The 13,858-nt window shown below is 45.2% G+C and overlaps 1 protein-coding gene across 4 annotated transcripts in view; it reads right to left on the bottom strand.

Annotated features, from left to right (window-relative positions):
* The window catches only part of MYO10 (myosin X), a 229,685-nt gene that overhangs the window by 92,591 nt on the left and 123,236 nt on the right, over positions 1 to 13,858 (bottom strand). For all 4 annotated transcript variants that reach the window (XM_086676347.1, XM_086676349.1, XM_086676345.1 and 1 more), the window contains 4 exons: positions 7,861 to 7,995; positions 5,133 to 5,271; positions 4,214 to 4,298; positions 3,272 to 3,375 (listed from right to left, as the gene is read on the bottom strand). In XM_086676347.1, coding sequence (XP_086532473.1) covers positions 3,272 to 3,375; positions 4,214 to 4,298; positions 5,133 to 5,271; positions 7,861 to 7,995 — 463 coding nt within the window. The remainder of the gene's footprint in view (positions 1 to 3,271; positions 3,376 to 4,213; positions 4,299 to 5,132; positions 5,272 to 7,860; positions 7,996 to 13,858) is intronic.

Here is a 13,858-nt window from a genome sequence, read left to right on the forward strand (position 1 = left end):
GCACTCATTTATATTCATGCCAAGTGGTGGCAATGATAAACTCTAAAAATACATAAAGCAAATTCTCAGTAAAATAAAGAAAATTCTTAAAAGGTCCTATTGCCAGAGTATACGGACATTAAAGTTGATGGATCATTTTTTTTTAGTAGCTAAGAATGAACACCAGAAATGACATTTTCATACAGAATTCACAGAAACAATTTCTCTCCATGAACATTTCAACATATTATGCAAACAAATGTCCTTCAGGCTTAACGGAATGTGGTTCCTTTCCTTCCTTTGGTCCAAAAACCTCTGGGAAAAAAGCTTCATGAAATTGAAATATGAAGATACCAATTTATTTTTTTATTTAAAAAAAATTTGTTTCAGAGAGAGAGAGAGAGAGAGAGAGAGAGAGAGAGAGAGAGCATGCATGCCTGGGGGAGTTTTTAACCATTCCTGTGTCACTCCTGGTTACAGAGTGCTGCCTAAGGCAGAATAGTGGGCTGGCTGGCATTGATAGGATACTTAACGATTATATTCCCATATTACAGAAATGACGATTCTAGGAATATAATCATAACTAGGTAATCATAAAAGGCAGCCTATTTACTGTAAAAATATAACACAGAATGATAAAATAAGATTGTAGAATTCTGCCTCACGAGAGAACATTTTTTGTATATTTTTGTCTCAGCCTTCTTTCTGCACACGTAATTACTATATGAATTATCATATATCAAATTATACATAAAATGTTTTTTAAATAAAAGGATTATCTAGTGTTGCAGCTTATCTTTCTCAGGTTTAAAATAAATTTTCCATGTAATTGAATATACTTGAATATGTTTTGCTTGCTGTAATGGATCTTATTTCACCAATATAACAAATTATTTAAGCCATTCCCCAATTTGCGATTCTTGCAGGTTTAGCTATAGAAAAGAGAATTTTTTCTCCTTTCTGAAAAGGTGCACATCGTTTTTCTTTTCTGACTGCATTGCTTAGAACTTCCAGAAGGTTAAATAATAGTAAAAATTACATGTTCCTGATTTTACTTACTAGCAGCTAAGTTTTCCTTTACATTTCTGGTAGGTTGACACTAAAAAGTAATCACAATGTAAATATATAAAATTGAATACTTGTAAATACATAAATGGAATACTTGTAAGCTTGTTGCATACCTCTCTGTCAATTTCACGTACAAATTTTTCTTCCTTTCTAGACGATCTTTCCAACGTAAGATCAGATTTTAAAGGCCAAAACCTACTCTTTCAAATAAAGAATAGGAGCCAGCAATCACGGAAGGCAGGGCAAGCCTCAGAAGTTTACCAGTAGTTAACAAAAAGAACAAACGATTCTCAATCAGAAAACGAAGCCCCCAGAGGAAAGCAGAGGAAAGCCAAGGAAGTAACTTCTCAGGGGCACTTCCAGAACAAGGGGAGGACTGATGCCCAGTGCACCCTAGTGGCCAGCGAGCTAATCAGTACAAGACCTGCCATTCTTGGATAATTATCTGTCTTCTGCCACAACGTCCTTCTATCACAAAGCATGGTTCTCCAGCTTCAAGAAAGAAGAAAACAGGAAAAAAAAAAATCCCAAGAGAAGTCTTTCTTCACCAAAAATAAGAATGAGTTTTTATATTTATTCGAACACACAGTAAAGACAATAATAAACGAACTGAAACGGGATGAAGTCTGAGTAGTGACAAATCCAGGGGCCAAATGAAACTGGGAAAGAAAACTTAAAATACTTAAAACACATTTTGGAAAATCCAATTCACAGGGCCAAATCCCCTGCTGTCCAGCCTACGCAGCAAAAAGGCACCCTCAGCAGGGGGCTTTTTTTGTAAACAGGTTCAAGAGAGGAGATTGGGCAAAAGAAGTCCAAGCCCCCCGCCCCCTGCATTATAAATGACAGATAAAAGACCCACAGAGGGAAGATGATCCTGATATTTGAGCCAATCCTGTTTTTAATTTCATTTTCAACTTAAGACGTGAAAAAATGATGTTATGATATACATTCACTTAAAAAAAAAATACCCTGGTTTAGGGGCGCCTGGCTGGCGCAGTCGGTTAAGCGTCCGACTTCAGCCAGGTCACGATCTCGCGGTCTGTGAGTTCGAGCCCCACGTCGGGCTCTGGGCTGATGGCTCAGAGCCTGGAGCCTGTTTCCGATTCTGTGTCTCCCTCTCTCTCTGCCCCTCGCCCGTTCATGCTCTGTCTCTCTCTGTCCCAAAAATAAATAAACGTTGAAAAAAATTAAAAAAAAAATACCCTGGTTTCATTCCACAAGGCATTTTTATGACGAATCTAGAAGAGCAAATGGGGATAGTGAAGAGAGAAGCGTTGACAGCTGTAAAGATAAGAACCTGACAGACAAAAGCAGGTACCACAGACCTGCCTTGTGGTTTAGCGTCTTTGGAGTTAAACTTTCCACACCAGCTCTATTAGGTACCGTGTGTGGTTAGGCTGGTCACCAACCTCCCCGGGTCGCAGGGTGCAGACAGCCGGGATTCCTACCCTCAGGGTTCAGAGCAATGAGAGAGATGGCCTGGGGAAGTCCGTACGGTAAGTGCTCGATGTCAGCTGCACTGACAATGGTGACTCCACCCTCGATCCGCTGTCTCCAGCTAGGACAGCAGTGACTCTGGCATTGCTGGAAGAACCACATCAGCAAAACCGACCGGCCACTCTCAGTCAGGTGGGGCTGTTAATAAAGTTCCACAACCAGGCTTCCTGAATGTTGTCACCGTATAACAAGTCCTTGTGATATCAGAAAACTACAAGACGCTCACTTATCCACACCTCAGAGTTATAAGGTGACTATTCTTGCAGAGAAACAAACAAGATCCTAACAGTTACTTGGTCTAATGATTGAGATTTGTTTTTAGCCATGGAAATGGTTATTACAAAACTACACACACACATATAATATATACATATTTAATATGATATATTATGTATATATTTGTAAGCTCAAAAAAGAAAGCTTGGCATGATCCAACGTCAAGCCTATGATTTTTTTATTTTTAGTGGACTGTTCCAAGTCAACCTCCCATCTGTCCTGAATGTCACAGACATTCATCCAACTTCTAAAGAAAGAGGATTCTCTTCCAGTCTGGAACAGTCTTTATCATGAGTGGGAACAAAGAAGCAAGCACCTGTTCTCGCACAGCGGTGCAAATGTAATTACTTCATGAACAAAATATTGTTTGAAACAGAAAATGAAACGTGTCACTTATTTTTCTAGGGGGTCGTCGCTCTTCAGAAGGCAAAAGAACAACGAAACTTACAATCACTTCCCTAAAGGATTCCTGGTCACTGATTGTCTTGTCTTCTACACATCCAGACTGACTCAAGTAGTGGTAGTTTTCTGGCACAGATAAATAAAATTCTTCTGCAAAAAGACAACGAAAAATGGAGTATCAGTACTTGACTGGCCAGGATAAGACAGAGTCCAAGAGAGTTTTCACTTTGTAACTTCAAAAGATAAAATACATAAATAATTCTATGCTAACAGCCCCCTATTAAAATACAGAGTTCTGAATCACCACCTAGAGAAAGCAAAAATAATTTCATTAAATTAGATGGCGTGGGGGCGCCTGGGTGGCGCAGTCGGTTAAGCGTCCGACTTCAGCCAGGTCACGATCTCGCGGTCCGTGAGTTCGAGCCCCGCGTCAGGCTCTGGGCTGATGGCTCAGAGCCTGGAGCCTGTTTCTGATTCTGTGTCTCCCTCTCTCTCTGCCCCTCCCCCGTTCATGCTCTGTCTCTCTCTGTCCCAAAAAAATAAATAAACGTTAAAATAAATAAATAAATAAATAAATAAATTAGATGGCATGATAGAAAATGTTATTTAAAAAATAACTGATGAGGACCCTGTCTTGGCTGTTCTCTCTTAAAAACCAAATGTTTAGAAATCAGCTTTATTTGGGTGTGGTTTAAGAGTAAACCAGTTACGAGGCGTTATATAGTTTCTCATCAATATTGTACAAGTCGGAAAAGTCTCAAGATTCCAAAAACAAACAAGACATTTAAGACTTCCCTTTTGATGATTTCCCCCCTACGTTATTTGGCTCTAAAATGGACTCAGCATCTTTTGGCCTGTCTCTCCTACGTTTTGTTTCAATCGATGGAACACCAACAAAGCCCAAAGAGAGTTTTTGCGTTTACCGACGGCTTTTCAAGGGAAGGCAAGTTGCTAGTCCCTGTTTCCCCGCCGGTCTCCCACCACTCACCTCTCTGTTCATGTTCTAGCCCTGCCAGCAGTGCATAGAATATGTGATAATTCCTTTCCCCGGGGTTTTGCCTTACTACTCGGTTCTGTGGAGAGAAATCAGATTTCGACTCAGAGAGGTTTCCTCTGTTTAGTGAGCACAAACCAGTAATTTCCAAAGATCATTACTACAGAAGAAAATGTGAATTAAACGTTTACTTACTTTTTCTAATAAATCTTCATGCGAAAAGCAATGGCAAGTCAAGGAACAAAACAAGGAGATCACATGCTCAATTACCCTTCAATTTTCTAGTCTTTGTGACCCAAATAATGACAAATCCTTGCTCTCTGGGCACCTAGGTGGCTCAGCCAGTCAAGCAGCCGACTTCGGCTCAGGTCATGGTCTCTCAGTTTGTCAGTTCACGCCCCGCGTCAGGCTCTGTGCTGACGGCTCAGAGCCTGGAGCCCGCTTCAGATTCTGGGTCTCCCTCTCTCTCTGTCCCTCCCCGACTTGCACTCTGTCTCTCCCTCTCCCTCTCTCTCAAAAATAAACATTAAAAAAATAAAATAAAATAAAATAAAAACAAACCCCTGCTCTTTGACACAGAGACCTCCAATGCCAAGAGACAAGCCAACAAAGCACAGGCTATTTCACCTAAATCCAATTCGAACAGGACACATGACCTCCTCGGAGGTGCCACACTATTTGACAGAATTCATCCCAAACAAAAAAGCCTGACGCTTGGTGAGGATTCCAATTTTCCTGATTACAGACGGTATCGAAGTTTCCGAAAGAAAGATGGTTCTCCTAGGGTAATTAATAGGTCCAACAGGGTAATATTAGAGCAAAACCTGGAATGTGTCACATTCTTTAACTGCCCTTGTGGTGACCAAGAACAGTTCGTCCTCTTACAGAGTCAAATACTCAAAACAAGAACCACAAGAAACAGGATACAATCTACAATTCTCCCGCCCTGAATATTCCCCCGCTGGCAGATGTTCAGCTGAACAAACTTCCCAAAGCGACTGGAGTTGTTGTTGTACACGGTCTTCGCGTTGCCGAAAGCTTCCATGATGGGGCTGTGACAGAAGTGAGGACAGCTTCGTTATCAAATAAACAAGTCACGAGATGTCAATTTCGGCACACCGGCTCTATGTCGGTAATATCGCAGTGCCCGCGCACGGTGACAGCCGGCAAGGACACTTACCGCCGGGATCATCTCATCACGCACAGAAAACCTAGTCACTGTGATACACGCAACTAACGGGACATGGTACGTCATTATACTCCATAAAAAAAAAAATTTTTTTTTTAATTTTTTTTTTTTTAAATGTTTTATTTTCGAGACAGAGAGAGACAGAGCATGAACCGGGAAGGGGCAGAGAGAGAGGGAGACGCAGAATCCGAAGCAGGCTCCAGGCTCTGAGCTGTCAGCACAGAGCCCGATGCGGGGCTTGAACTCACGAACCGCGAGATCATAACCTGAGCCAAAGTCGGACACTTAACCAACTGAGCCACCCAGGAGCCCCCATAAAAAAAATTTAAAAAGAAGATGCGAGGACCGCAGCAAGTGTTAATTAGGGTAGGTCTAAAAACTGCAAGAGCATTCCTCACCAATTGTCTAAATATTCAACTGCGAGACAAATCTGAAAGCAACGGGACCCACAGTGACTAGGTTTATTTACAGAAGAGCCAGCTTTCCAAAGCCCCTGCTGCAATGGGTTTATGATCCTCATCATTTTGAACGAGAGATCTTACAGCTCGTGCAGGCGCAGGATACTGGAGCTCAGGGAGTCACTACGGTCCGATCTCGCACAAATTAACTTGGGCTTATGTACATAAGCCAGGGATCGCGCAGGAGAAGACCCCCACTTAAATTTTGGCAACTGAAAAAGTCCCAGTCCTGGGCATTTCACCCATCTGTTGTCTGTCTTGGAGCAACTCATTTATCAGTAACTTCTTTGCGTCTTCTCCACCTGTAAAATGGGGTCAGACCAGTCAGGAGGTGGAAAACTTTCTGTCAAGAACCAGGTAATAGATCTTTTAGGGGCCTGCGGTCTCTGTTGCAAGCACTCAGTTCTGCCACTGTAGCTTGAAAGCAGTTATCAGCAATAGAGAAACAAATGAGCGTGTCTGTGTTCCAATAAAACTTTATTTACAAAACAGGCTGCAGGAAGATGAAAACGTTCTGAAGATGGATGGTGGTGATGGTTGCACAACATGAATGCACTTAACACCACTAAGCTGCACGCTGAAAAAAAATGTTTAAAGTTATAAACGTTATGTATATTTTACGACACCGGAAAAAAGGGTATGAATGCTAAAACAAAAACAGGCCACAGGTTATGGGCATCTGGCTGTAGTGTGCTGACCCCGGGACTAAAATCTAAGTAATAGAATCTGTGAAGTCCTTATTGGTTCTAAAATCTTATAAGGCACAAATCAGATGTTTGGCAAGTGCACATTTAAAATAAAAATGCAGGGGCGCCTGGGGGGCTCAGTAGGTTAAGCGTCCAGCTTCAGCTCAGGTCATGATCTTGTAGTTTGTGGGTCTGAGCCCCGCCTGGGGCTCTGTGCTAACAGCTCAGAGCCTGGAGCCTGCTTTGGATTCTGTGTGTCCCTCTCACTCTGTCCCTCCCCCACTCACGCTCTTTCTCTCTCTCCCTCTCTCAATAATAAACATAAAAAAATAAAATAAAAATTCAGAGGATACCTCCCCACACAGCCCTCTTTCAAAGGCTCGCTGCCATCAAAGGTCTCAGTGACCTTCTGCCACGTGGGAGGCTACAAAAATGCCATCTTGGGGCGCCTGGGTGGCTCAGTCGGTTGAGCGTCCAACTTCGGCTCAGGTCATGATCTCGCGGTTTGCGAGTTCGAGCCCCGCGTCGGACCCTGTGCTGACAGCTCGGAGCCTGGAGCCTGCTTCGGATTCTGTGTCTCTCCCCCTCGTTTCCCCTCCCATGATCATGCTCTGTCTCTCAACAATAAATAAACATTAAACAGGGGCGCCTGGGTGGTGCAGTAGGTTAAGCGTCTGACTTCAGCCAGGTCACGATCTCGCGGTCTGTGAGTTCGAGCCCCGCGTCGGGCTCTGGGCTGATGGCTCAGAGCCTGGAGCCTGCTTCCAGTTCTGTGTCTCCCCCTCTCTCTGCCTTTCCCCCGTTCATGCTCTGTCTCTCTCTGTCCCAAAAATAAATAAACGTTGAAAAAAAAAATGTATTAAAAAAAAATAATAAACATTAAACAAATTTGTAAAAAATGCCATCTTGCCAACATGGTGCCTCCACAGGGCTGGATGTTGAGCAGAGGCTCCCTCACCGCTGTGCTAAGTCCTCTGTTACACAGTGGCCAGAGGCTGAAATTTCTGCCCATCACAAGGCCTCCACAAAAGCGAGTCGAGGGCTCGCTGTAAGAGGAGGCTACAGAACGTTCCTCCGAATCACTTAGTCACCACCTCCAACCTGGCCCAGGGGTGGGGATGGGGGGCAGCAGGGGAGACAGGTCAGGTTATTGGAAACTGCTATGTGCATGCTGGGACTTCTCGAGGAATTGTAAAAGAGAAGAAAAAGAGAAAACAGACCCACTGATTCTAACGCATCCTTAAATTCGCCAACAGGGAGGACAGTAAATCCTATTTATCTGAAAGAAGGAACATGATCCCGACATACCTGCTTTCGAGGATAGCTTGTTCGACACAGGATGTCTTCTCTTTTAAGGATAGTTCCAAAGACTGTTGACTGATGACCGATAAAAACTTGAGGATCAATTTGGTGCTTTCGGTTTTCCCTGCCCCACTTTCGCCGCTGCAAAACAAAATGCACAAGCTTGGGCTTCTAATTACAAGGAGAAACAACCAACCAACCAAAAAAGAAACGAAACTCAGTTTGACCCACGTCCCTCCAGTTTGTCCACAGAACACCTGTTGGAAGGCGGGAAAACAGAGGTCGAAGTGTCGGTCCCACGAGGCAAGCTGAAGGGCAGGGAAAGCTCTTGGCCACACCGTTTCTGGCACTTGCAAAGGCCTCTGTGGCGTCGGAAGTAAACGGAACCACCCCCACTAAGTTAAGGTAAGAGGCTGGAAGGCGCCTATCCTTCCAGAGAGGCCCTGAAATGAGCAAGGATCTCTGCTTTGGTCACTCGAGCGTCCCCAGCCATCTCCACAGCACCTCTGGTGCTGGTGACAGGCACTTGGTATTAAGTGCTCGTCACATGAACAGGCACACCAACAACGTCATTCTGGGGAACTGAAAGCAGGCAAATAAATATGCACAAAAATGCAATTATTCATAAATATGATTGAAGGGGACAAGGGTACCCCACAGGTACTCGACCCACAGTGAATCATTGTATCATCGCTTTCGCAATAGTCCTACGAGGGAGGCAGCGGCTAAGCGTCTGAGCCAGGATGTAACGCCAGGTCTGGGTCCAACATCCTGCAGAGATCACGCTTTCGTGACAATTAAGGGCCAGGGAACGCAGCAGCACACGGGGAGGGGAGGCCGGTGAGAGAAGTAAACAAGGTTCAAGTTGCACCTTAACGGACCGGCAAACATGAGTCCCATGGAGAGGAAAGGGAAAGAGTTGGGCACCAGGGCCAGATGAGCTCGGGAAGACCCACAGAGGGGCAGGATTCTGGTTGGGTCAGCTGCACTGAGATCAGAGGCGGCAGAGAGAGAGAGAGAGAGAGAGAGAGAGCCCACAGGATCCAGTTTGATGGCTCAGAGCCAACCGCCGGAGACAGGAGACAGACGGCGAAGACTAAGCTCATCGAGGTGGCCTGGAAGGAACACAGCTCTGGAGGTAATGCTCCAGAAGGAGCGCAAGGGCTCTCGGGAGATCAGCTGTTGCTGGTGGTCACGTCCCGGACAAGCTCAGCCCCGCCGGATATGGACAAGCAGGCATGGAGATCAGGGATTTAAAAGGAGAAACTCAATTTTGTGTAAGGCACCATGTCCGGTACTTTGGGGAGAACAGAAGTAGCCAAAGGCAGGGAACTTATAAGAAAAGTCAACTAAAGGTCTAAGCAACAGAAGAGCAACACCAACAATGTATCAAAGCAGCGCCTTCGTAACTGCTAAGTGGGCGAGATACACGGATGAGCTCCGCGTGGTCCTGAAAAAGCTGCCCTCGTTGAGTGCCACGATCTGGGAAGTTACACAAGAGGAATTTTGCTGAAATGGGAAATGATTAACCACACGTAATAAAGGAAAGGGAATGACTCAGAGATGACAACAGCCACGTCCGGCTGGGTCCCACAGACCCACGGGGAATCTACACTGGTCTAGGCAACTCTCAGTAACACAGTTCCCTCTGTAAGTGACAGGGTAGATCACGGGCAGGTGCGAGGACTCCAGCCAGAGAGACTTCATGTCGACCGTGCTAAGGGCTCGTGGAGGGGCTTTGTGTACACACAAGAGACACCAGGCAGAGACCTCCCCCCTGCTGCAGACAGTACCTGGGAATCCACACCTATCTCGGGACAATAAAGCAAAAGCCAAGAAAATCAGAGAAGGGCCGGCGGGCGTGGCTGAATCCCCAGACCCGAAACTGCCCTGCCCGGTGTTATCTGAGTTGCGACAACTTCGGCTGGGTTTTCTGTTACCAACAACCAGAATCTTGCTAGTACGCACATCTTCACGTCACTGGCACCTGTCTAGACCAGGGTCTGGCACACAGAGGGCATTCAGCAGTCAAGCACTGAATGAATGACATAAACTAAGAGAGAAAAACTGCAAGAAGAGATTTAAGTAATTCTTGGCATTTGAAAAAATATATATATACATCTATCTAGTTGTTGACTCTATTACACACACACACACACACACACACACACACACACACAGAACTTAAAAAACCAAGTTCTCTAGTTAAAACGTATGAGACAGAAATGATGTCACGTGTTCCCCAAATGCATTTCTTTGTCCTGCATTCTTTGCCCACCACCTGGGTGCCCTCAGGGTTGACACATCTCTAAACAAAATGACACGCAGAATAAAGTCAAGTCTCTTACCTTCCCTTGTGGGGCTGCAAAATGAGCAAGAAGTAAAGCATTCCTGTGTAACGTTCCTGAGATTGGGGGGGCGGGGGGCGCTGTTTGTTACAGCCATTAGCTTACCCTGACAAATATAACACGTTAAAGATTCGATCACAGAGCAGATACGGTTCAAATTCAAGAGCGAGACTTGGTCAAAGAGAAGAAAACCCAAGACTCTCACTGCCATGAACCAGTCATGGATATCGATCTATAGCAATCTGCGGTCACATTTTTTCTCACTCTAGCATACTTTTTTCAAGCACCTTCTTTAAGTACATCTTTTTTGGCACAGAATTAAATCTTGAAACAAAATAAAACCCCGACTTGAACGGTGCTCTGTGACCACAGTTCTCAAACTTGGTTGCACATCAGAAACACCTAATACACCTCTAACCTGAACCGTGAGGCGTAGAACTCAACTGTCGGTATTTTTTAAAAATTTCCAGGGGCGCCTGGGTGGCTCAGTCGGTGACCCGCCCGACTCTTGGTTTCAGCTCAGGTCATGATCTCCCGGTCTCGTGGGTTTGAGCCCCGCATCGGGCTCTGCGTTGGCAGCGTGGAGCCGACTTGGGATTCTCTGTCTCCCTCTCTCTCCCTCCCCCTCCCCCACTTGCACTCTGTCTCTGTCAAAATAAATAAAGTTAAAAAAAAAATTAAAATTAAAAAAAAAAATTAAAATTTCCAGAGGATTCTACCATGAGGCCAGGTTTGGGAACTGCTACTCTTGAAAGCAGTTTCACAAAATTCAGAGAGGACCGGAGCAGGAGGGGACAGGTGGGGGCTACCATATACGGAGCCACGGAAGTGTTACCTGAACAAGGCAGAGGGTAAAGGTAACCTGATCACAAGGTGACAGGACTCTCCGCAGGTCATACACCTTTAAGGAACACTCCCCCCCCCTCCACTTCTCCCTCCTCCTCCTCCCGCCCCTGCCTGTGAGGTGAAAAGTTTATTGAGGGTCAAACCAAGGTAATCTTCGAAGCAATGGAGGAAGAGCATCTCTGCAGGTAATTCCTTCCCTCCTTAAACATCTGCGCACCTGCTACGTGTCAGGCTGCACTCAGGGCTCAGAAAGCACGGATGCGCGAAATGGCACAGTCTGTCTGTGATCTAGCAGCACAAAGATACCGAGCAAGGAGTCACAAGTGTCCCAGAGGACAGGAAAGTTCAGATTTAGGTGGACGGTAAGGGCTCAGTAAAGACCTTTTTTGGGGGAGCAGGAGGGTCGGGCCGCACACTGATAGGTAGGGAGACCAAAAAATGAAAACATGCACAGGAGACAAGTGGGTGAAAATTGAAGGGAGAGCGGGGAGACCCACGGGAGGACCCTGCTCAGTGCCCTGGAGGAAGGAAAAGCAGCCAGCAGGGCCAAAGTCCAGGGGACTGAAGGGAGGACAGTAGGGCCCCACTGAGAGGTCACTGCTGTCCGGTCAAGTAGTTCTTTTAATAGAGGGGCGCCTGGGTGGCTCCGCTGGGTAAGTGTCCGACTCTTGATTTCAGCTCCAGTCGTGATCTCACAGGTTTGTGAGTTCGAGCCTTGAGTCAGGCTCTGGGCTGACGGCAGGGAGCCTGCTTGGGATTCTCTCCCCCGCCCCCTCCTTATTCACTCTTTCTCTAAAGAAACAAACAAACATTAAATAAGGGAGTAGGGTGGTGAGGAAGATCACCAATCATCCCCAATCCAGACATTTTCAAGTTAACCATCATTATTATCTATGCAGCATATAATATACATGCTAAATACGTGTGATAGTGTGATTATTTATTATAATATATATTGGGTCCTCATCCTCCTTTTTGACAGAGCTCCTAACACACTTGGAATTTCCTAAATGACGACAGCAATAAAGATGTCATTTGTTATGTTAATGAGGTGACTTTTGGAAAGCACCCAGGTAACCAAAGACTGGGCGGGGCTGGTTGACAGGAGAGCCAATAACAGAATTAGAAGGTTGGGACTTTCAATTCCTCCCCCCACCACTGGCCTTCGGGGAGGGGAGAGGGGCAAGAGATTGAATTCAATACCCATAGTCAGTGATTTAATCATTCATGCCTCAGTGATGAAGCTGGCATAGAAATCCACGAAAATGGGGGTGGGAGATGCTGTTCCGGCAGCTTCCGGATTGGTGAACCCTTGGAGGGAAGCCGATGGCCTTTTCCCCAGATCTCATCCTACCCATCTCTTCCAGCTCTTTCTGAGTCATATCCTTTTATAATAAACCGGTAATCCAGTAAGGAAACTGGTTTCCTGAGTTCTGTGAGCCACTCTAGCAAATTAATCAAACAAAGGAGTGGATCCGTTGGAACCTCCAATCTATAGCCCGTCGAATCAGCAGCACAGGTGACAACTCGGAATTGTGACTGGTACCTGAAGTGGGGGGTGGGGAACACGGAGACGGCAGTCTTGGGGGACTGAGCCCTTAACCTGTGGGATGAGACATCATCTCCAGGTAGACCGTCTCAGAACTGAGTTACTGCTAGGTAATGTGGAGAATATGACAGAACACGTATATCACAGCACAGTGATACCCAGAACTAGGTATCCCCTTCCTTCCTTGCGAACCATAATCACAGAACTAGAAAGCCAAACTTAAGAATACAAGCAAAAGTAATACTTCTCCAAAGAAGACATACAGACGGCCAACCGACACATGAAAAGATGCTCCACATCACTCATCATCAGGGAAATACAAATCAAAACCACCATGAGATACCACCTTACACCTGTCAGAATGGCTCACATTAACAACTCAGGCAACAACAGATGTTGGTGAGGATGAGGAGAAAGAGGATCTCTTTTGCGTTGTTGGTGGGAATGCAAGCTGGTGCAGCCACTCTGGAAAACAGGATGGAGGTTCCTCAAAAAACTAAAAATAGAACTCCCCTACGACCCAGCAATTGCACTACTAGGCATTTATCCAAGGGATACAGGTGTGCTGTTTCGAAGGGGCATACGCACCCCAATGTTTATAGCCGCACTATCGAGAATAGCCAAAGTATGGAAAGAGCCCAAATGTCTATCGGTGGATGAATGGATAAAGAAAATGTGGTATATATATGCAACAGAGTATTACTCGGCAATCAGAAAGAATGAAATCTTGCCATTTGCAACTACGTGGGTGGAACTGGAGGGTATTATGCTAAGCAAAATTAGTCAGAGAAAGACAAAAATCATATCACTTCACTCCTATGAGGACTTTAAGAGACAAAACAGACGGACGTAAGGGAAGGGAAACAAAAATAATATAAAAACAGGGAGGGGGACAAAACAGAAGAGACTCATAAATATGGAGAGCGAACTGAGGGTTGCTGGAGGGGTGGTGGGAGGGGGGATGGGCTAAACGGGTAAGGGGCATAAGGAATCTACTGAAATCATTGCTTCACTATATACTAACTAATTTGGATGTACATCTTAAGAAATAAAAAATAAAGTTAAGTCAAAAAAAAAAAAAGAATAGAAGCAAAAGTAGAACGCCAAAAAAAAAAAAAAAAATCCAAATGAACAGGACTAATTGTAACCTACTGGTTAGCGTCACTGCTTTGTAGTGTGATGGTCTCACTAATGGGCGGTGTGGTGACTCGTTTCTCCCACCTTGTTCCTTTCTTCTAGCTGCCGTGCAACAGTGACTCGT

Source organism: Puma concolor, chromosome A1, assembly GCF_028749965.1.
Source record: "Puma concolor isolate L17-30 chromosome A1, mPumCon1.1.hap2, whole genome shotgun sequence".
NCBI lineage: Eukaryota > Metazoa > Chordata > Mammalia > Carnivora > Felidae > Puma > Puma concolor.